The 24,142-nt window shown below is 45.1% G+C and overlaps 1 protein-coding gene across 2 annotated transcripts in view; it reads right to left on the bottom strand.

Annotated features, from left to right (window-relative positions):
- The window catches only part of ARL13B (ADP ribosylation factor like GTPase 13B), a 1,170,737-nt gene that overhangs the window by 767,281 nt on the left and 379,314 nt on the right, over positions 1 to 24,142 (bottom strand). For both annotated transcript variants that reach the window (XM_044072157.1, XM_044072156.1), the window contains exon 4: positions 18,498 to 18,747. In XM_044072157.1, coding sequence (XP_043928092.1) covers positions 18,498 to 18,747 — 250 coding nt within the window. The remainder of the gene's footprint in view (positions 1 to 18,497; positions 18,748 to 24,142) is intronic.

The raw sequence follows: 24,142 nt of genomic DNA, 5'->3' as shown, positions 1-24,142 counted from the left end.
TTTGGTATACCTGGATGGATCATTCCTGTCAGGTAAGACAAGAAGTCTGGAGTTGGATCCAGTATCCAAGTTTCAAGAAGTGAGCGAGTCCAAAGGAAGGGGAACTATATCTGTTGAGGCCAGTAAGGTACACTGAGAATGACTTTGCTCTTTAACATGGCAGCTTTCTGAAGAAATTTTGGAATTAGTGGGATAGGCATATAGTAGACGGGGGGGGGGGCATTCGTTAAGTACAGCATTCCTCAGTGATTCCTCCTGTGGGGGTTTAGGGCAAAGTAGCTGCTGCATTTGTTGTTTAGGGGAAATGCAAACAGATTGCATCAAGGCTGGCCCTACTGGCAGAAAATCATTTTTAAACCATTCTTGTGGAGAGACCACTCATGAGATAGAAGAATGCAGCTGCTCAGTTTGTCTGTTATGACAATGGACTTCTCCCGAATATGTGTTGCTATTAGAAAGCAGTTGGATGAGATTCCTTATTGCCACACTCTGAGTGCTTCTCAACACAATGGGTAAGATCTGGTCCCCTCATTGTTTGCTGATGTACCAAACTACTGACATGTAGCCCATTTGAATTGTAATTGTCCCCAAAAGTACAGCACCTGAAGGGCCTGCAAAGCTAAAAGTACAGTTGTATACACTTACCATAAATGGAGATGTTCGAGTGTATTCACTGTTGCAGTCATCACATCTGGGTTATCTGCTTGGAGTAGCCATCAGTCGGCCTGATTATCAAAGTCTTGGGTCCTGCGTCGGTTGCTGTCTCATCTTCCATGATGTCAGGTAGTCAGGGGTATAAAGCATGCAGCCGACGCCATTACATCAGTTTTTTTCTTGCCCCAGATGTCAGGTGCCCCCATAATGGGAAGCAATTATATATACAAAGTTACACCTCCAACAAAAAGCAAATACACCAAAAAGCTTTAAAAATAGTAAGAAACAACAGATGTCAGGGGGCTGGAGGGTGGGTAACTAGGACTGCAACAGTGAATACACTCGCACATCTACATTTATGGTAAGTGTACACAACTGTACTATGTTCTTCGTGTTTCACTGTTGCAGTCATCACATTTGGGTAGATTCTCAAAGCTAAGTTTGGGAGGAGGAAAGTAGATAACATTAGGACCAGCTATAAGGCCGTGCAAGACTGCAGTGGCAAAGCCAGCTCTGGATTTAAAGAAAATTGGCAAATGGTAATGCTTGGAGAAAGTATGTACAGAACTCCAGGTAGCAGCTACTAGGATGTCCCTGGTAGGGACACCTCTTTGAAAGGCTGTAGAGGTAGATGCAGCCCTGGTTGAATGTGGTCTTATCCCCTGTGGGACAGGTTTTCCATAGTGCTTATAGCAGAAATGAATGCAATGGCCTATCCATTTAGAAATGGTTTGTTTTGAAATGGCCTTCCCCTCTGCCCCTGCAACAAATGCCACCAGCAGCTGTTCAGATTTCCTGAGAGGTTTAGTCCTGTCCAAGTAAAATCTAAGTTGTCTGTGCACATCTACTGAGAGCAGTATACATTCCCCTTTGTTCTGTAGATTAGAAAAGATGGTTGGCAAATGAATGGACTGATTAAGAGCCACACTGGACACTACCTTGGGCATGAAGGAGGGATTGGTACTGAGGAACACCCTGTCTGCATGAAAGGTGATGAAAGGCTCCACTGCCATAAGGGCCTGTAATTCAGACACCCTTCTTGTTGAAGTGATGGCTAAAAGGAAGGCTGTTTTCCAAGAAAGAAATTTCATTTCTGCACTTGCAGCTGGCTCAAAAGGTGGTAGAGTGAGTTTTTCCAATACAAAGTTAAGGTCCCAGGCTGGAGTTGGGGCTCTCCTCGGTGGTCTTAAGTTTTTGGCCCCTCTGAGGAACTGCTTGAGCAGTGGATGAAAGAAGCGGGGAGATTCTGTGTTGTAATGAGATGAAATGGCTGAGGCATGAATTCTGATGGAGGAAAAGGAAAGGCCCTTCCGAAGTATCTCAATAAAAGTATTGTAGAATCTGAGGTAAATTGGGCACTGCTGTGCCCATCTCCTGAGTTTGGTTCCAGGAACAGAATCTTTTCCATTTTTCAGCATAGGTTTTCTAGTACTAGGCCTCCTTGCCTCCAGAATGACATCCATCACTTGCTTACTGAGGGATGGTAATGGAGAGATCAGGTAATTAGCCAGGCTGCCAGGTTCAGGGTTTGAAGCTGAGGGTGCAGAATCTGTCCATCCTGCTTGGACAACAGGGTAGGGGTCTGAGGCAGGTGCCATGGAGCCAGCAGTGACACACTGCACAAGAGGGGGTACCAGTGTTGGCGTGGCCAGTCTGGTGCAATCAGAATCATCCTCGGTTTGTCCTGTTTGATCTTTAGTACTACCTTGGAGAGGAGATGCAGAGAAGGAAAGGCATAGAGAGATTTTTCCAGGTGAAGGACAGGGCATCCACTTTCCAAGCTTGTTTGTGGGGAGTCCTTGTGCAGAATTTGTCCAATTGGTAGTTCTGGGGGAAGGCAAACAGGCCTATATCTGGGCTCCCCCATTTGCTTATCAACATGCTGAATGTCTTTGGTTCCAGTTTCCACTCGTGTGGGTCCATGAGATTTCTGCTTAGTTCGTCTGCCAGTGTACTGAGCTTTCCTGGCAGGAACTGAGCCTGTAGGTGCACTTGGTAGCTCAAGGCTGTGTTCCACAGAACCATGGCTAGTCTGCAGAGAGGGTATGAATGGGTTCCCCCCTACTTATGTACTACATAACAGTGGTGCTGTCCGTCTTTACCATTAGTTGTCCTGGAAGAATGTGATCCTTGAAGGCTGTCAGAGCATTCTGTACAGCTAACATTTCTTTTTTATTGATATGCAAGTGCATTTGACTTGGGTTCCATTTGCCCTGAATGCACTTCCTTGCCAAGTGAACCCCCCATGCATAGTCTGACGAATCTGTTGTTAGGATATGGGTGGTAGGGGGTAGAGTGAATGGCAGTCCCTTGTTGTGGTGGCAGGCCTCTGCCCACCAAAGGAACTCTAACTGTAGGCAAGGTATGATAGGAATCATTGCTTCTAGATCTTGAGAATGTTGTCACCATAGGCTTTTTAGATATCATTGTAGTTTCCTCATATGCAGTCTTGCATATGGAATTAGGAGAATGCGGGAAGCCATGAACGCCAAAGCTTGCAGTATTTGTCTTGCAGATAGCAGGGTCTTTGTGGCCATTAGTTTGAAGTAAGCTGTTAAATGAACTTGTTTCTCTGGCGTGAGGAAAGCCATCTGGGAAGTTCAAGCTTGCTCCCAGGAATACAATTTGTTGGCAGGGTACCAGATGTGATTTTTTTTTTCGTTCATGGTGTACTCCAGAGAATTTAGCACCTTTTGTACAAATGCCAGATGATTCAAAAGTATGTCCTGGCTTTCTGCCTGAATTAGACAATCGTCCAGGTATGAGTATATTTGAATATTTCTTTGCCTGCAAAATGCAATGACTGGAGCTAGGCACTTTGTGAATACCCTGGGTGCAGTAGATAAGCCAAAGGGCAGTGCAGACAACTGATGCATGTAGCCTGCTCTGAAGCGTCGGTATCTTCTGCAAGATTCCCTGATTGAGATGTGCAGGTAGGTTTCCTTTAAATCCAGTGTTGCCAACCAGGCATCCTTGCCTAGCATAGGAAGCAACTGGTGAAGAGTTAGCATCTTGAATTTTGGGATCACCAAAAAAGTATTTAGGATAGAGGGAACCAGGAAAGAACGCCAGAAGTTGTCTTTTCTGGGCACCAGGAAAAGTCTTGAGTAGAAATCTTGTCCCGTTTCCACTTCTGGGACAGTTTGAATAGCCCTTATACTTAGAGAGAGAACTTGCTTTTGAGCCTCTGCCCCACTGATTTGGGGTTGGTAAAGTGTGGAAGTGGAATGTGTATACTTGGGAAACTATATTTAAAACCCATTTATCCTGGGTAACGAGTTCCCAGTTTTGTGCCTGCAGAGCAATCTTTCCCCCTAAAGGAGCAGTCAGTTGCGAAGGGCTTGGAAGTTTTAAAGTTAAGTCATTGAGACAGTTTACCATGGAGGGAGTCTTACTACTCCCTGCTTTGGAAGTGGGAGCCCCCCACTGCTTAGTCCTGTGCTTACCTTGGGACTGGAGCCTGGGTGTTCTGCTGGTTCTGGGTTTGGACTGAGAAGGCCTGGAAGAGACAGGAAAGGACCAATTCTTAGAGGGCCAATGCCTACTAAATCTTGGAGGCTGTACTTGCAGGAAATTTTTAACAGTTTGCATAGATTTCGCTTTTTCCTCCATCTTTTTTAAATACTTCTTTTGCTTTGTTGCCAAACAGGCTGTCTTGGTTTAAGGGAGCATACAGCAATTTAGCTTTAACATGATCTGACAAAGATTGCTCCTTAAGCCAAGCATGCCTTCTAAGTACAGACCCAGTGACTCTGGTTAATCAAAACCACATTGCAAAGTATGTTTTCCAACTTGTTCAGCAGAATGCTTTAAATCCTGTAAATCCCTATTTTCAGCACAGTTAGGAATTATCATCATTTTCTGTTTAAGCAATCCAATAATATGCTGCTGCTATTTTAACATATGAAACTGGCAGTTTAAGGCCCTAATGGCCAAGGTTGCAGAAGTGTATACCTTCTTACCCCATCCATCCAGTGCCCTGGAATCTCTATCAGAGGGGGTAGGATTTTTGGCAGTAGTAGCCTTAACACCCTTGGGTCCCTGTAAAATTGTCTCAGGATCTGCAGTAGGATTTTAGAGAGGAAATTGTGAGAGTTAGGAACCCTGTAATATCTATCTGGTTTTCTGGGAGCAGGAGGTAAGGAGGCAGGGTCAAGCTAGATTCCGAAAAGGCATCATCAACAATGTCCAGTACAGGGGGGGGGATAGCTAACAGCCTATGTTGAGGCAGGAGTAAGAAATCCCTAAGCCTCTTTTTAGAATCAGAGTAATCCTGGCTTTTCCAGCGAAAATGTTCCCTAAGAGTATGCAAGGTTTCACCAAAAGAGAAATCCTCTGGAGGGGAAGCAGTGGGAATAGAGTCCTCTGTATCAGAATCCTATTAGGTAGATAACGGTAAATCCTGGTCATCAGAGGAAAAACTAAGTTATGTACTCACCATAACGTTCCATCTGAGTAGGTAAACTTCATTTGTCAGCAACCTGTGGGTTTGGGATCCAACACGGATCCGAGCCGGCAGCATACCAAGCAAAAAGATCCAAGCTCCAAGCTCCTCCCCCTTACCCATACTACACTGCAACCTCCTTCCAATCCTCAGATCGCATCTGCCACCTGCACATAACAACAAAACAAACTAACAACCTGAGGCACCTGACTCAAGGACAAAGTAAAGCTCATAAGTCTGAACCTCGAGCTCAGCTAAATTACCATCAAGGTCAGGGAGAAGGAGGGAGGGACGGTTGCTGACAAATGAAGTTTACTTACTCAGATAGAACGTTATGGTGAGTACATAACTTCTTTATCTGAAGTAGTTAACTTAATTTGATCAGCAACCTGTGGGACAGAGTCCCCAGCTACCCGAAGTCTTGGGAGGCCCTTAAGGAAGGATATTCTGGAGCACTGCAGAGCCAAAGGCAGCCCTTCCTCTAGACACCAAATCCAGTTTATAATGAGAAATAAAGGTGTGAGAAGACGCACAGGTAGCCGCTGAACAAATGTCATCCACGGAAACTCTAGACCAGAATGCAGCAGATATTGCAATAGAATGCATATAATGAGCATGAACTCCCATTGGTTCTGGTAAGCCAGAATCTCTGTATGCTTGTAGGATACAACTCTAAATCCACCTGGCGAGAGTCACCTTTGAAACTGGTTTCCCTAGAAAAGGCTAGCAAAGGAGACAAAAAGTTGATCAGATTTATGAAAGACAGCCGTCCTGTGCAAATAAAAACGTAACTGTCTGTGAACATCCAGCAAATGAAGTTTATATTCTCCTTTGTTCTGGAAATTAGGGAAAAAGACAGGCAAATTAATAGACTGATTAATGTTCATCTCAGAAGCAACTTTAGGGAGAAACGGGGGATTAGTCCTGAGAGATACCCTATCCTTATGAAACACAAGGTACGGAGGTTTGATACAGAGAGCCTGAAGCTCCGACACTCTCCTGGCTGAAGTAATGGCTACTAAAAAGGCCATCTTCCATGACAAGAACTTCAGATCAATGGAAGCTGCGGGTTCGAACGGAGGTGCAACTAACGCCTGAAGAACTAAGGTCAGATCCCACGGTGGGGATGAATTTCTAACAGGGGTTCTCAAAAGAAAAGTGCCTTTTAGAAAGGTCTTACAAATTCTGGCAGCAGCGAGAGAACCAAAGTTCTCCCCAACATGGAAATGGGAAATGGCAGCCAGCTGAACCTTCACAGTAGATGAGCTGGCCTCTTGCTGAAAAATATGAGACAAAAATTCCAGTACCGCTGGAATAAGAGCGGTGAAAGGATCCAAGTTCTTTCATGAAGCCCAAATAGAAAAATGTTTCCATTTGCTACTGTAAATCTTCCTGGTAGAGGGTTTATGTGCCGCCACCAGGATAGACTTGACTAGGGAAGAGATAACGGGAGTCCTGGCAACTAGGGAAACTGGAGCAGCCAAGCTGAGAATTTGAGACCGTTCAGGTTCGGAGGAGCCATTCCCGACAGATGAGAAATCAGATCCGGAATGGGATCCAAGATCCAGAGTGTAAGACCGCAGGCAGGGGAACCAGACTTGATGAGGCCAGAATGGGGCTATGAGGATAATGTTGCTCCCCAACCGGCGAGCTTTCTGCAAAAATTATGTCATAAGCAGAATGGGAGGATACACATAAAGAAGACCGGGTGGCCAAGCATGGACTAGACCATCTCTGGGGGCTTCCCCCAAAGGAGGAATTAGAGCGAAAACCTCGCTGCACTTCACGTTGGAAGGTGATGCGAAGAGATCGCAGCAAGGCTGACCCCACTTGAGGAAGACCTGTTCCGCTACACAAGGATTCAGAGACCACTCGTAAGGAGAGAGGATAGTTCTGCTCAATTTGTCTGCCAGTATGTTGGACCGACCCGGAATGTGCATTGCTAACAGGAAGCGGTTGGTGGAGATCGCCCATTCCCAAACTCTCATGGCTTCTCGGCAAAGGGGGTAAGACCTGGTTCCCCCCCTGTTTGTTGATATATCAGACCACTGTCATATTGTCCGACTGGATAGCAATAGTCTCCGGAGGAAGAGAGGCATGAAGGGCCTGCAACTCTAAAAGGACCGCTCTCATCTCCAGGATGTTTATATGCAGGACGGTCTCGGTCTGAGTCCATGTGTGCCTTGGGCAGTCCTGCCCGCACAATGCCCCCCCACCCTAGGCAGGAAACTTCCATGGTCACTGTGGCCTGAGGTAGGGACATAACAAAGGGTCGTCCTTCCCGAAGGGCTCGGGATTGAAGCCACTACATGAGGGAGTTCCTGCAAACCCTGCTGAGGGGAATCGGGAAGTCTAGAGGGTGGTGTAGAATAAACCACTGGGCTTGCAACATCCACTGTAGAACCCTCATGTGCAGACGAGCGTAAGGAATCAGACTGATCGCTGCAGCTATGGACCCCAAAGCTTTCAGGACCAATTCTGCTGGGGGAGCAGGGGACTGAAACAGGGCTAGCAAATTCAGAGTCATGCTGTGAAGTCTGTCTGACGTTAGGAAGGCCATCGCCTGGAGGGTATCTATCCCGGCCCCTATGAAGTCTAACACTTTAACAGGCTGGAGGAAAGACTTCTTGACATTTATGGTGATCCCCAACTGGGGTGATATCCAGAGGAAGTAATCCCTGGCTAGAGAAAGTAGATGCCTGGTGGGGGCGGTGAGGTGCCAGTCGTCTAGGTATGGGAAGACCTGTATGCCCTGGAGCCTCAGGTGGGCTGCTACAACTGCCATGATCTTGGTGTACACCCAGGGGGCTGTGGTGAGACAGAAGGGTAGGACCCTGAACTGGTAATGACTGGCCCCTAGTCGAAAGCGGAGAAACCTCCTGGACCGTCTATCCATGAGAATATGGTAGTACGCATCCTTGAGGTCTATGGAGCACATCCAGTCCTCCTCCTCCTGCAGCGTGACCATCCGGAATTTCTCCTTGGCAACGAAAAGGTTCACTGTTGACATGTCGAGAATCGGCCTTAAGTCCCTCGTCTTTTTTGGTACCAGAAAGAACCTGGAGTAGATGCCTGATCCGGACTGGTCTGGGGGCACATGCTGGATGGCTCTTTTTTCTAACAGCTTTTTTATTTCCAAAGCCGCGGCCTCCAATTGAGTGGGTGGGACATCTGGGTGGCGCCTTGAGTAAGGGGGCTTGTTTATGAAGGGGACTGAATAGCCTCTGGATGTTATCTGAAGCACCCAGCGATCTGTCGTGATAGACTCCCATTGAGCCAGGTGCCATGAAAAACGCCCCCCCCCGACTGCCTCCAGAGAGGAGCAGTCAGGCAACCCCTCAGGGCTGCTGTGCAGGTCGGTCGGAAAAGGGTTCCCTTGACCCGAAGTTCTTCGATCCCCCTCTGCCTCTGGGCCGGCGTCCACCTTGTCCCCCTCTGCCTCTGGGGGAGGAATCCTGAGCGTTCCGGGCCTGCTGAGATTTCTGGAACCACATCTTCTTCTGCCCTCGCTGGTTCCTGAGAAGAACCTTTGAAGGGGTAGAGAAGTGGATTCCGATGGCTGACAGCATTTTCCCGTCTTTCTTACTCTGGACCAGCGTCTCGCGGACGGTCTTCCCGAACAGGGTCGACCCATCAAAGGGTGCATTCGCGAAGGATGCCTTGAAGGACTCTCAGAAATCGCAAAGTCGAAGCCAGTCATGACGCCTTAAGGTGATACCGGACCCACTAGCTCTAGCTGCTCACTCTGTGGCATGGGAAAGTAGCAGCATAGAAGTATGAGACACCGACTTGAGAGTGGCCATACGAGCCGAGAAAGTCCGTTTATCCTCAGCCAACATGGACTCTAGGTGAGACTCCACGTACTCTTTGACCAGGTCCCTCTGCAGTCTGATTACATGGGCCAAGTAATTCAGCGCCCTTAAAGAGAAGGTAGCTAAAGCAAAGGTCCGCTTTCCAATACGTTTCATTGCCCGAGACTCCTTGTCAGGGGGATGGACCGAAGAACTTTCCTGGGTGAGTTCCTTTTTAGTGGCCGCCACCACCACCATGGCATCAACCGGGGAACCTTTGCTCCACAAATCTCTGTCTGCAGGGGGACTAAGTACCTTATCGGGCCTTATGGGTATCGGCTCTACAGTGTCTGGCTCCTTCCACGCCCTGGTGGTAATCAGGTCGACCAGGGGGTCAGCTGGGGGGGACACCCAAGAGGTAGATGGGCCTATGTCGAATGCCTCCAGGAATACAGACTCGTTTGAGGAAGGTTTTTGGGTGGACCCCCCCCCTTTGGCGGAGTATTTCCATAATGTCTCCAAAGGAGATATTGTCGGGGGGTGATCTGGGGGAACCTTCCCCTTCCTCCAAATTGGTATCCCCGGTGAGGGACTCAGGGGAGTCCAAGTGCCTCCTTTTGCACAGGTGTTTGTGAGGGACCTGCTCGGGGGGGGCTGTCCAAGGGGGGCTCAGCAACAGATTCATGTTCCTCCAGGGGAACTGGCTGGGGCGTCAACGACACAGGCTGTCCCTGGGGGGACTGGATAATGGAGGACAAACTGAGCTGCGAGGGAGCGGGGGCAGATCCTGAGGAAAGAGTGAAAGGTCTCGATCCTCCAGAGAGAACCCTCTCCACGATGTCGAACGCTGAAGGGGAAACGGGTGGCCAAGACCCTCGGATCAGACAAGGGGATCGGTGCCGGAGCCGAAGTGGTCGGACCCGAGAGGACGGTGTGCTCTGACCGCAAAGGGGCCGAAGACACACTCACCCCCCGGATCCGACGCCCAACTCTCAGCTCCGAGAGATTGGATCCGAAAGCGGATCCACTAAGTTCGAGGGTATGGCCGGCGTCGAGGTAGCAATAACCATCAGCACCGACCCCCTGACTCCGGGGGCTCCTCGGATCCGAAGACTCCGAAATCCGGTGATGGATCAGAGAAAGAGCTATCGGGGCAAACATCGGAGCTGAACTCCCCCCCCGGAAGGGGGGGCAGCACAGATCCGGTAGCCTAAAGAAAGATGCGGAACCTCCAAGCAGATCACGCACAGAGTGTGACCATCCGCTGGTGACAGCTTATGGCCACACTCAGAGCACTTGGAAGAAGTCACTTTATGACTTTCAGCCATACTCTAGACACACACGCACACCTGAAGGAGGAAAAAAGGGGCCTTATAAGGGATGGACAACTACCAAAGGTGATGGGGGAGATAAAAGCTAGGAAGAATGGACACCCAGTGAAAAAAACTAATATACACACACACCCAAAAACTAGACTAAAAAAGAAAGTTGGTAGTAAAAAAGATTGCTACACTTGCCTGGAGCTGCTTGGCAAAGCCGCAGCAAATGAGATCTGAGGATTGGAAGGAGGTTGCAGTGTAGTATGGGTAAGGGGGAGGAGCTTGGAGCTTGGATCTTTTTGCTTGGTATGCTGCCGGCTCGGATCCGTGTCGGACCTGAAACCCACAGGTTGCTGATCAAATTAAGTTAACTACTTCAGATCAGAAATTTCAGAATCCTAATCAGAAGAATCATAAGAAAATTCAGTCCTATGTCTCTTAGAGGGGGAAGGTTGGCTTCTCCTAATTAAAGTAATAAGGTCTTCAGCCATTCTTATCATTTGTTTTTTTAGGCATAGAGGCCTGACCATGCGTTCTGGGCATCGGTTTTCTAGGTATGGATTGAGTTTTAGGCCTTGAAGAAGAAGATGGCATTGGTTTAATATGCAAGTCAGTAGGCCTGAATACACCCTCAGAAGCCGGTGCCTGCACAGCGGCTCCGGACCCATCCAAGGTAGAGGCATCCGCAGGTTCCACAGTTGAAGCATCTCGCGGCATACCGGACTCCAAATGGGTCTCAGTAGAGGCCTGTGAATCTGAAGTAGTGGGTATCATGGGGCTGCGAAAGCACCTCCCTGAGTACCGGCGAACTGGTGACGAGCTTAGGGGAAGCGTTGTCGGCAGTTTTGTACTTATACGGCCTGTCTCTGTCTTTATCTTTGCATTTTTTCGGAATGTCAGTAGTCGGGTGGCTTACCAAAGCCATATCAGGGTAATTGAACAGAGTACCAAAATATTTAGAAGCATAAATATACAGACGACGAATAGTTCGCTGTTTAAATAAGGCACAAAACCGACAGCGAGGTACATCGTGGTCAGGGCCTAGGCAAGGAATACAGTCCGAATGAAAACCTTTATGAGGTATTTGCTTTCCACAAGAAATACAATTACTGACTTTTACTGACATCGGTTTAGAGCAAGAAAAAGTTTCCCCGATGGGGTACTACTTAGCTTTAGTTGAAGACTTCGGTTCTGAAACTCGAAAATGAAAATTTCAGGAGTCGGCCAACCGGCACTTGCGAACTGCTTCTGCTTCGGGCACCGCACGGCAAGAAAGACTGATGTAATGGCGTTGGCTGCATCCTTTATACCCCTGACTACCCGTCATGGAAAATGAGACAGCAACAGATGCAGGACCCAAGACTTTGATAATCAGGCCGACTGAGGGCCTGATAACCCAAATGTGATGACTGCAACAGTGAAACACGAAGAATATCACACTGCTCTCATCTAGAACACCGATATGTAAGTTGGTCTCTTCAGGGACTAAGTGGCTTGGACCGTTTTCCCCAGAAAATGCCCCCCTCCCCACTCAAATGGGAAGCATCCGTAGTCACTATGGCCTTGCACTAAGAGGAAATGAATGTACAGCCTATAACTTGATCTGACTGAATCCACCATATCAACTCTCTCTTGCATATGTGGGCGATTAGTATCAGAGTAGACATAGGTTGATAAAGTATTGACTGTTGCATGGCTAGCATCCACTGAAGTATTCTCATGTTAAATCTGGCCAGTGGTACTCGTGTTATTGCCACTGCCATAGATTCTAGAGCATGAAAGACCAAATGGGCTGAAATCTTGGTACTGCAGATTATCTTTCTGACCTGTGACCTTAATGCTTGAACTCTGCATGGGGGAAGTGACGCTATGGTTGATTTTGTTTTGAGTAGTGCTCCTATAAACTTTAGGTTGGTTGTAGATGAGATTATTCGTAGTTTATGGTTATCACCAGAAGACAGCATGTCTGGAAAACCTGGTCTCTTGCCTTTAACAGTTGGTGCCTGGTCAGGGCAGAAATGAGACAGTGTCTACATATGGAAATACCTGGAATCCCTGCAGTTTCAAGTGAGCTGCTTCTACTGCCATGCACTTGGTAAATACCCTGAGGGCTGTTGTGAGACCAAAGGGCAGAACTCTGAACTGATGATGACTGGCTCCCAGCCATAAGCTTAAGAATCTTCTGAATTGCCTGTTCTTCTTTATGTAATAGTATGCATCTTGAAGGTCTATCAAACACATCCAGTCGTCCTTTCCCAAAAAGGGAAGAATGGACAGAACCATGACCATCTGGAACTCAGTGCATCAAACTGACTTGTTCAAGATGCTGAGATCCAAAATTAGACTCCAGTCCCTTGTTTTCTTTAACACTAAAAAGAATATGGAGCAAGTTCCAGATTCTATCTGGTCTGAGGGGACTTTTTCGATTACTCTTTTTTTCTAGCAGCTTTTGGACTTGAATTGCTGCCTGTTCCCTCGGACTAGGTGGGACATCAGGGCTTTTTCTGGAAGGGGAGGAGGAAGGGAAAAGGGGTATAATATAGCCTCTGGAAATGATTCTCTGCACCCGAATATCTTTTATTTCTAGCCAGGTTCTCTGGTGCAGGGATAACCGACCCCTGAGTACCCCTGAGTGCCTCCAGAAAAAGGCAATCAGGCCTCCTTTCAGGAGAGCTGGAAGGATCTGTTACAGAATGAACCTCTGGACCCCTGATGTTGCGGTCCACCTCTGCCATGGGGGTGGTGTCTACCATTTGAGTCCCCCCCCCAGCCCTTGGGGAACCTCCTCCAACATGTGTCCTGGAAAGGTCCCCATTGATTCCTGGAAAAGGATCTTTGAGGGGTGGAAAAACATATGCCTAAGGGAGACAGGGTTTTTCCATCCTTCTTACACCTGGAAAATCTGTCTTTTACCTTGGGGCCAAACAAAGACATGCTGTCAAAAGGACCACTGACAAACAAAGACTTGAAGGGCTCCACAAAAATCACATAAGCACACCCAGGCGTGCCTCCTTATGGAAATTCCTGAACCTTCTGCCCCTGAGGTTCCTTTAGCTACATGTAAAATAAGCCTCATGGAAGACTTGGAAACTGATTGCAGTTTAGCCAACTGAGAAGGTCACGGATGCTTGTACTTCTTCGGAAATGGATCCTGAAAGGGTGTCTGACAGTTCCTTCATCAGGTCCCTCTGTAACCTGGTGAAATGTGCTAAATAGTTCAGTGACCTTAAGGCAAAGGACGCTGAAGCACAGACATGCTTTCTAAACCAGTCATTTGCCAGAGACTCCTTGCTGAGCAAATATACAGTGGAACTCTCCTCATCAAGTTCCTTCTTAGTGGCTGCTGCCACAACCACGCCATCAACAGGCAGACCCTTTGCCAAAACTGTTTGTTCTACGGTGCTGTCATAATTTTGCCAGGTCTCTGGGGTATTGGTTCAATGTCAGGGTCCTTTCATGCCTGCACAGAGATCAACTCAATGAGCTCATTGGCTGGTGGGATCACCCAGGAGGTAGACAGGCCAGTAGTGAAAGCCACTAGGAACACAGACTCTTTAGATGAAGGGATGCTGGGCTTCGAGCCACCTCTCTGCTTCAGGATTTCAAGGATGTCTCTAAATAAGACACCTTCAGGAGGTGACCATGGGGACTCTTCACCTTCAAAGTCTGTGTCTTCTGTGATGGACTCCGCTGGGGAGTCTAGGTGCTTCCTCTTGCACATTTTCTTCTTAGGGGTCTACTCAGTGGGATCCTCTAGGGAGATATCAGAAGAAGTGAGAACACCTAGATGGGAAGCCTGGGGTTTCGGCATCAGCTGTCCATGTGGAAAAAATACGTGAGACTCCAAACGCAGAGATATCAAGGCTGTAGACTGAGGATCTGAGGGGGTAGGAACCATCTGTGTTGCTGAGACAGACAACAGTCTCTCCATGGCCTCAAAGGCAGATTTCCCTAGAGAGGGAGAGGACCACCAACCTGAAAAGGCAAGCTTTTGGATCATTATCCCTCCCTGCTCTGAGGAAATCCCCCTGAGGCAGAAGTCAGAGCTGAACTAACCTGTGCCAAGGCTCCGAGGTGCATAGACAGTTCCAACAAGTCTGGAGTCAACTACAACACCTCAGATCTGACAGGGTAGCCTCGGCTCCTAGATCTCTCCAGATCCAACTAAACTGAACTACGCAGAACAAATCACCAATCCGAGGATAAGGGTATCCTCTGATCAGAGACAGATGGAGCCAGATTGCTCAGATCCAAGGGCTCTGAGATCATGGCAGGAATTAGAGGAGGAACTGATAGAAGTGGTGTAATGGAAGATCGGACCTCCTGACCCAAAGGTGTAGGAGCCGAGGAGACACCTATCAGGCTCTGTGCAGAGAGAATTCTTCTCACCAATCTCTCCACATCTTCTTCCATTTGACTCTTGGAAGAGGGAGTGGATACTATTAAATTTGACCTAGGTCTCTTCAAAAAAAGGGGAGGGAACTGGGTCCACCAAAGGAGAGTATCTGGGCCTATGGAAGTAAAAGGTACTGGAAGTCAAATCAAATGACTTCTGTGTTGGACCCAAGGAAGTCTGATCGGATGAATCTCTTTTTTTAGCTTCAGATCAGAAGTTGAAGCTGATTTGATAATTTAGATATCTAGGATCCACAGGGGAGGTCGGATCCTAAAAAGGCCTTTTCTTAGACTTCTCTGAAGGCTTTGATGAAGAAGAGGAGCTTGGGGATGAAGATTGCCATTTTTGATTTCTCACAGGATGGAGCTCCAGGTAATGCCTCGCTAAAGGAAAAAGGGGGTAATCCTTTCAAAATCAACTTATTTTTGCTCTCAACTAGGGCTCTAGGGTTAAAGGCATGACAAATGGAGCACTCCTATTGAAGGCACAGTGGTCCTGAACAGTACACACAGAATGTGTGGGAATCAGAAACAGGAATCTTACTTCCATACTTTAACATTTTTCAAACCCAACCAGGCCTCTCTCTTTTTCCTCCATTTTAACACTAGCAGCAAAATACCACGTATTCAACAAGTATGAAACAGATAAATGAAATAGATTTTTTTTAAACAGAGAGAGGAAGCAAAAATTATCAGCTATGGTAAGTAAAGGCTACAAAGAGTGTAGTGGGAAAAGGAATACTAACAATAGTACAAAGTTACAAAAAATGTACAAGAGGAAGAAAAAGGACAGAATATACTAAAACAAGGAAAATATCTCCACAGAGTCAAGCAGAAGGTAAGGGAAATAAGAGAACCTAAAAATTTAAAGGTTTTATCTGTAAGAAATAAAGTTATGAAATCTAACAATCTGCTCAAGAGCAAAGGTCACCACATTGTTTGCGCAGTGACACACAAGATCTGGGGTACTTGGGGTTGGTGCATTATGGGTAGGGGAGAAGCTCAAGAGTTTTTTGGTTGCCACAAGCTTTTGTAAAGGTTTATATTATATCATCGATCACTTAGCTTGTCAAACACCTAAACATCGACAGCTAAGGGTCGAAAACGTACAATCTCAAACGGCCAGTTAAGCAAATTCTTTATCGGGAAAGAATTTGCTTGGTCATTATCGGGAATTTGCCCTTTCCCCAATGTAGAGCAATCTCAGAGTTAGTATATTTACTTGGGGGGGCAAAGCCCCCCCCCACTTTGTTACAGCTTGGAAGTTTATGTTAGTCTGGCATAGTCAAGCGAATTCTTTCCCGAAAGAATTCGCTTAACTGGCCGTTCGAGATTGTAAGTTTTCGACACTTAGCTGTCGACGTTTAGGTGTTCAACAAGCTAAGAGGTCGATGATACGATATAGACCCTTTTGTAATGGCTAAGTTGGATCTGAGGGATCGGAGCCAAACCCATAGGGTGAGGACATAATGAAAATTGACATCAGATCAATATTTTTACTTTACACATGAATGACAGCAAACCTAAAAAGACTCTGGAAGAGTTTATTCCATGTTCATTGCAATCTCTTTCAAGCAGAATAGATCACAGTTAGACTTGAAAGAAACCAAATTTTGCTATGTAGTAGACAAATCTCTCACCACATTAGAAATCCGTAATTATCAACATTAAATGAGCATGTTAAAAGAAAGGATGACAGCCATAGACAGATTAGGACCTGGTCTCTTCCTGTGTTAAGTGACTCAGATTCAGATCACCACGTTATTACTTGATAAAGGCTATGCTGTACCACAGAATCACCAATTTCCTTTAAAAAAAACTTTGAACAAAATATATCACTTCATTAACCTAGCACACAACAGAATACAACCATATAACTTCCTCATCAGCACAGCCATACCTCCTATCAATCGTAGGACATCACAACTCCTTTCAACGTCTTCTGATGGGTTAAAGTAGGTCAAACTACCATCTGTCCTACCCTTGCATATCTTAAAATTCACACCAAAGCTCTATACTCACTTTTTTTTAATAATAATAAACTCTATACCTGTTATGGAACACTGACACCAATGCCATTTTTCTCCAATGGCCACTGTTCACATTAACCTGCAAAGAAACAGCCTTCAATAAGCTGGCTCCAAGCAGTATGGAACAGTCTCTTTTTTGGGCATATGGAATAGTGGCACCGTTATAGTACTACAAACTGTCTTATCATCTTTCACTCCTTATTCCACTTCAGTCTACCTAAACTCCTTGCTTTTAACAAGTTTGCTAGCCTATAGTTATGCAACATGTTAAGTGCAGAGAGTTATACATACATCACATGGAAATATTGTCATCATTAAAGCTTCATTTAAATACAAGTACTGCTGTTATGTTTAAAAACATTGTGATATACTATATGCAAGCCATTATACTTTGGAATCATCCTTTTATTACTAAAAAACCTATAATTACGTCTACTAACTTTTTTATGTACTCTGATATTTGTTCAATGTAAATAATCATAGACGCAGTGCATCTTTATATGGACTACAACTGTTTGTTGTATACAATGCTACTTGTTGAATGCAATTAATTGTTAGCATGCCATTTCTATGCACACCTTTGGCCTTGGCTGTGACTGAAAAGGGTTACTTGACCAGCCCACCACCTTGTTAACAAAAGTATAAATATATTAAAATAATGCGACAATGTCATTAGTCTGCAAGGCTCACTGACACCTGTGTTAGAGTGTCTGCTCGCAAACTTTCTCATCAACAAAAATATGGAAGGAAAATGAACCTCGGTTTAGCATCAAGTAAAAACTGCAAGAAAGACACAGCCAAGCAACAATCTTCACTGTGTAATATCTTAAACCCTGTGTACTGGAAGCCCATGGGACACATGTAAATGACCTCTTAAGGAGATGCAATGTTTTGGGTACATGGATTCTGAATACCCACGACTTTTTAAAGTCTGAGTACATTGAAACAATAACGGCAAGCCCCACTACAGCACCAAAAGGCAAATTGCGGTAAACCACCTTAGTGCTGTGGGGAACGAAGAAGCTGCAGAAGATTATTAATAATCAGAAGAAAGTGGCAACAATAAAGATTAAGACACACCATCTAGGTTTGTGCAGGTATGGGTGGGGAATAGATGGTTTTATGTCAGGTATTCTGACTGACTTTCTTCCCTCACCTTTCTTGTTAGCAGCACATACTGATTAAACAGAAAAAATGACTTCAAACAAGGGGCTGCTCCCTTTCCTAACCCCCCACCATAACAAAATACACTGTCTGGAATGATTTTATTTTCATTCATGGCACTCCATAATCAAAACATGTCTGTTCCATGTGCTGATGCTCAATTATAGAAACATGTCTGCCCTAGGTTTTCCTTTATTACAAATGCTACCATCCCCCAAAATCTTCCCGCACTCATCTTGCTACAATACAGTTAACATACCGTATGCACCGTATGCATTTAATGGGTGGATTAAGTGGGGGGGGGCCTCCTTGCCAATCTACTTTGTTGAGAAACAAATTGCCAGATTCTTCAGATGTGTAATAGGGTTACACAGCCCTTTGCAGTATACGACATTTACAGAGATGCTGAGTTACCAATCTATTTTACACTGACGATGCAGTTCCTTGCTGACTTGGAGAATTTTTAGTCACAGGTTATGGACAGTGATAAAGTTTCTTACACCTGCACAGAGGTTACATGTGACTTTAACCTCTCTAAATGGAATATCGACACTTGGAATGCAGAGTGCCAAAACGCTGAAAAAAAAAACTCCTCTGCAACTTGGATCTGTTGCTGTCATCTGTGCCATAGGAAAATAAGGAAGCCATTTTTCAAATTACAAAAGTATTAAGGAATGGTTGAAATTCACTTATTACTTACACAAGCACTGGTTTTCCTGCTATTTTAGGATGCCTTAGAACTTCAGTAACCGTCTCTTTGGCTTCTTCTAGCCTTTCTGGGTCACTAGAGTCCACAACAAACACAATACCGTAACTTTCAGCATAATAGTTCTTCCATATACCACGTATTCGCTTGCCACCACCAAGATCAAATATGGTCACATCAAACTTCCCCATTTTCATTTCTGATTTGGAAAATCCAACAGTTGGAGCAACATCTTCAGGGGACTCTACATTTAAAAAATAGAAAGCATATATATTTTTTTCATCACACTCAAGAAAACATCATCCCTAGAAGCAAAAGGACATAGTATTGAAATGCATAAACAGCACTAATGAGGAGCAAATCATGAATTTAACAACAAAGACATTTTTAGTATTCCTTAACAATTTCTGAAATGTAAAATCTGGAGAAAAGAGGGAAGTGACAAGCTCACAAAAGACATTTTCAAGTGATGTGAAGTCTGTTAAAAATACTGCATAGTCTATTTATACAATATGGAAAATAATTTATATTCCAATAATATAATGTGGAAAAAATTGGTGTCTATTGTGATTATTCAATCCAAATCAAAGTCTTTAAGGTGGTGGAGCTCATCCTGGCACTAACAGGGTACAAAAACCTGATGCTAGTTTTGGAAAGAACTTTATCCCACCACGAGAAACATGCATGCACTCCTAGTGGTAATTTGAATCTTTGCCAGTTCTCCTATGGAATCCTTCCGGGATACGAGAGGAAACAACATCCATCAAAACTCACACAGACACAAAGAGAATGCAGACTCCATGCAGAAGGCACCCCAGCCAAGAAGTGAACTGGAAATCTAAGTGCTGTGATGTAGCAACATTATCCCCTGCAACAATGTGACACCAAATATTGCTCATAAATGGGTTGCAGAAAAAGTTATGTACTCACCATAACATTCCATCTGTGTTGTCCATTTTCATTGTTCCTCAACCCGTGGGGCTCCTATCCAACCCTCGGATATGACTTGGCCACTTTCCAAAGCTTGAGCTCCTCCCCTACCCATAAATGTCTCATTCCCCCATATTACCTCAGATTGAGTTTGCTGTTAACATATTGCAGACTATATACAGAAGTATACATATAATTAGGTAATTACAGAAAATGAAAGAACAAGGTGTAGGATCTCAAACAGGAACATCGATTCCTATAAGCATATCAGTCAGGATTTTCACAGCCATGGGCAGGAGGGAAGGAGGAAAATGGACAACACAGATAGAACATTATGGTGAATACATAACTTCTTTATCTGATGTTGTCATTTATATTCATTCTTCAACCTGTGGGGCAGAGTCCCCAGCTACAGTAACCTTGGGCAGCCTTCATGAAAGGATATTCTGGAGCACTGCAGAATCAAAGGCAGCTCTATTTCTGGAGGTAATATCTAGCTTGTAGTATACCAGAAAGGTATGAGAGTTTGGCCACAAAGTTGGTGCACAATCAGCATCCATCAAGACTCTGGACCATAAAGCTTGGTATGTTGACATGGACCTGGCAGAATTGGCTTTGATTTGTGTGGGCAAAGACATACCACTACATGCATACACAAAAAGTGATGCAATCTCTTAATCATTTGGCTAACATGGTCTTAGAAACTGGTTTTCCTTTTCTGATATTGGTAAGGATATGAACAATTAAAAAAGTACAGTTTTGTACCTACCATAAATGTAGATGTTCGAAGATCCACATTGCTGCAGTCCTAACACTTGGGTAGTCCGCTGTCCCAGTCGGCCCGAATACCAAAGTATAAGGCTGACGTCGGTCAAGGCGCATTTGTCTGACATCAGGACGTCAGGGTACAAATGCATGACCGGCGTCATATCCTTTTCTTGCCCCAGATGTCAGAAGACCCTAAAAAGATAAGGCCAAAACCAAAAACACCAAACACTCCTGTACCTAATATATGTACAATATATACAAATTTACAAAATAGAACCCCACCCACACAACCACCCCTAAACACAGAGGGAAGGAGGAGGCTGCAGCAATGTGGATCTTGAACATCTACATTTATGGTAGGTACAAAACTGTACTATGTTCTTCATCTCACATTGCTGCAGTCCTAACACTTGGGTAGAATCCCAAAGCAGAGGTAAGGGAGGATGGCTAAACTATAATGAAGCAGGAGCTGCCAAAATGCCCTGCAACACAGCAGTGGCAAAACCAGCCCTGGATTTAGAATAGAGAGGAAGGTGGTAATGCTTGGAGAAAGTATGCACTGAACTCCAAGTAGCTGCCTCCAAAATATCCTTAGTTGCCACCCCCCTTAGAAATGCTGTTGAAGTGGCAGTAGCCCTCGTGGAATGAGGCCTAATCCCAGCTGGAATCTCCTTGCCATGATAGGAATAACAGAATGCAATGCAAAACCCAATCCACTTAGATATAGTTTGTTTTGACACAGGCTTGCCCTGGGAACTCAAAGCAAAAGAAACAAACAACTGCTGAGACTGCCTAAAATCCCTAGTCCTGCTTAAATAATAACGCAACTGCCTGTGTACATCTAAAGTGTGCAAAATCTTTTCCCGCTTATTTTGGGGATTTGCATAAAAAGTAGGCAAATGAATAGTTTGGTTTAAAGCCACACTAGAAAGCACCTTAGGCATAAATGAAGGATTAGTACGTAATGATACCCTATCCTTATGAAAATCAAAAAGGCTCAACGCCATAAGGGCCTGCAATTCAGAAACCCTTCTTGCAGAAGTAATGGCCAACAAAAAAGCAGTCTTCCATGACAAGTATTTCAATTCAGCAGTAGCCGCAGGCTCAAAAGGTTGTAGAGTAAGTTTCTCCAACACAAAATTGAGGTCCCAAGCAGGAGTAGGAGCTCTGGGGTCTTATATTCTTTGCCCCTCTAAGAAATTGCTTGAACAAAGGATGAGAAAACAATGGTGGGTCACAATCATAGTGAGCTGAAATTGCTGCAGCATGAATCTTAATGGAAGCGAAAGACAAACCTTTGTCCAATAACTCAGTAAGATATTGAAGAGCCACACTCAAATTAGGCTCTGAAACATCCAAATCCTTTGCTGCACTCCAAAATAAAAATCTCTTCCATTTTTCTGCATACACTTTACGTGTACTAGGCCTTCTGGCTTCCATAATCACATTCAAAACTTGTTGAGGAAGTTGAGACCTGCTGTGGTTCAAAACAGAATATGCCAGGCTGTTAGATGAAGAGAGTGAAGCTTGACCTTGAGGAGATGACCGTCCTCTGAGACAAAAGGTGTGGAATTAAAGGTAAAGGCCATGGAGGCTTCCTTACCAGATTCCTCAGTAATGGGTACCAGTGTTGCGAGGCCAATCTGGAGCTATCAAAATCATCCTTGGCTTGTCTTGTCTGACCTTTAGGAGTACCTTTGGGAGGAGAGGCAGAGGTGGAAAGGCATACACATGAAGATTTTTCCAACTGAACTAAAGAGCATCCACTTTCCAAGCTGTGTGATGAAACCTTTTGTGCAAAACTTTGGCAGCTGGTGGTTTAGTAGAGAAGCGAACAGATCTATGTCTGGAGTTCCCCAGGACACTGTCAATTGTCAAATACATGAAGATCCAGTTTCCACTTGGGGATCCATGATTTGCCTGCTTAACACATCTGCTAAGGAGTTCTGTGCTCCTGGCAGAAACCTTGCCTGTAGATTTAGCTGCAAGCTGAGCAGTCTCCCACAAAATCATTGCTTGCCTGCATAGAGGATAAGAATGTGTTCCCCTTGCTTGTTGATGTACCACATGACAGTAGTGTTGTCTGTTAGAATCAACACCTGCCCTGGAAGAAGTAACTCCTTGAAAGCCATTAATGCAAACTGGACTGCTAACATCTCCTTCATGTTGATATGTAGATGCTGTAGTCTGGCAGGCCACTTGTCTTGTATCCACTTTCCATTCAGATGAGCTCCCCAAGCTATGTCTGAGGCATCTGTCGTTAGAATCTGACTCGCCTCTGGCCGGGTCACAGAGAGTCCCTTGTTTAGGTGACATTCCTGAGCCCACCACAAAATTCCTTTTGAATGCAAGGTATTATTGGAATGACAGTGTCCAAATCCTGGCAGTGCTGTGTCCATACATTTTTAGATACCATTGCAGCTTCCTCATATGCAGTTTGGCATTGGGAAGCACCAGAATACAAGATGCCATGAACCCTAATGCTTGAAGGACTGTCCTTGCAGTCAGCCGGACTGATGAGATAGTTGATGGAAGTAAAGGGATAGACTCTTTTGTTTGTCCGGGGTTAAAAAGGCCATCTGGGCTGCTGTATTCAGTCTCACACCCAGAAAGCACATGTCTTGAGAGGGTACTAGACTGGACTTTATTTCGTTCACAGAATACCCCAGGCATCTTAGCACTGCTATCACATATTCCAGATGCTGAAGAAGCTCGTCCTTTTCTTGAGCCAGAATCAGACAGTCGTCCAAGTAAGGATAGATTTGTATTCCTTTTAGCCTGAAAAAGCTACAACTGGAGCCAGAACTTTGTGAATACTCTGGGCAGTAGATAAGCCAAAGGGCAATGCAGAGAACTGATAATGTGAATTTCCAGCTCGAAACGCAGATACTTCCTGCAACTGAGTCTGATAGGCACATGAAGGTAAGCCTCCTTGAGATCTAAAGTTACCATCCAGTGATCTTTGCCCAGCAGAGGTAAAAGCTGTTGTAACGTCAACATTTTGAACTTGGGAATGTCCAAATAAGTGTTGAGGATAGACAAATCCAAAATTGGTCTCCACGTGTTCCCCTTTTTGGTAATAGGAACAGGCGAGAATAAAATCCTAGGCCCCTTTCTGGCACAGGAACCGCTGAATGGCCCCTATCTGGAGCAACAGAGAAATTTGCTTGTGAGCCTCTTTTCTTTGTATAGGAGGAATGTCTGGCATGCCTTTGAATGGAGGCAAGGTATGGAAATAAAACCTGTAACCGTGGTGAACGATATCCAATACCCATCTGTCTTGGGTAATAACACTCCAATTTTCTTTGAAAAGTGCCAGCCTTCCTCCCAAAGGTGCTGCCAGGCGAGAAGGCTCTGGCAGCTGAAAAGGCAAGTCATTGGGTCTGCTTACGAAAGGACTGACCCCTGCCCTCACCAGAAGACTGGGCAGGCGAACTGCCTGTTCTAGGCCTAAAAGAACTTTGAGCTCTGCCCTACCACGTCTAGATCTACCCCTAGACTGAGAATCATAAGAAGGATAAGTCCACCCCTTAGTAGGCCAATTTCTACTAAACTTTGGAGGCTGAACCTGCAAAAATCTTTAACAGTCTGCATAGACTTAGCCTTGTCCTCCATTTTCTTTAAAACTGTTTCCACAGGCACCAAACAACACATCAGATTGTAAAGGAGCATCTAAAATCCTTGTCTTTACATGTTCAGCTAAATTCTGATCCCTCAGCCAGGCGTGCCTGCGAAGAACAGAACCAGTGGCTGCCACCCTCGAAGAGGCCTGTACAGCATCAAAACCACATTGCAAGGAATGCTTACCCACCTGTTCAGAAACATGAACCAAATCCTGCAACTCTTTACACTCAATACCTTCCGCCAGAGCATCTACCTTAGACTTCAATTGAGAAAGGAGATAATTTTGGTATTTCAACATGTGAAACTGGCAATTCAAA

Source organism: Protopterus annectens, chromosome 5.part0 (genome assembly GCF_019279795.1).
Source record: "Protopterus annectens isolate FY-2018-M chromosome 5.part0, PAN1.0, whole genome shotgun sequence".
Lineage (NCBI taxonomy): Eukaryota > Metazoa > Chordata > Ceratodontiformes > Protopteridae > Protopterus > Protopterus annectens.
The sequence above is the reverse complement of the archived record's forward strand: the minus strand, read 5'-3'. Positions and strand labels throughout refer to the sequence as shown.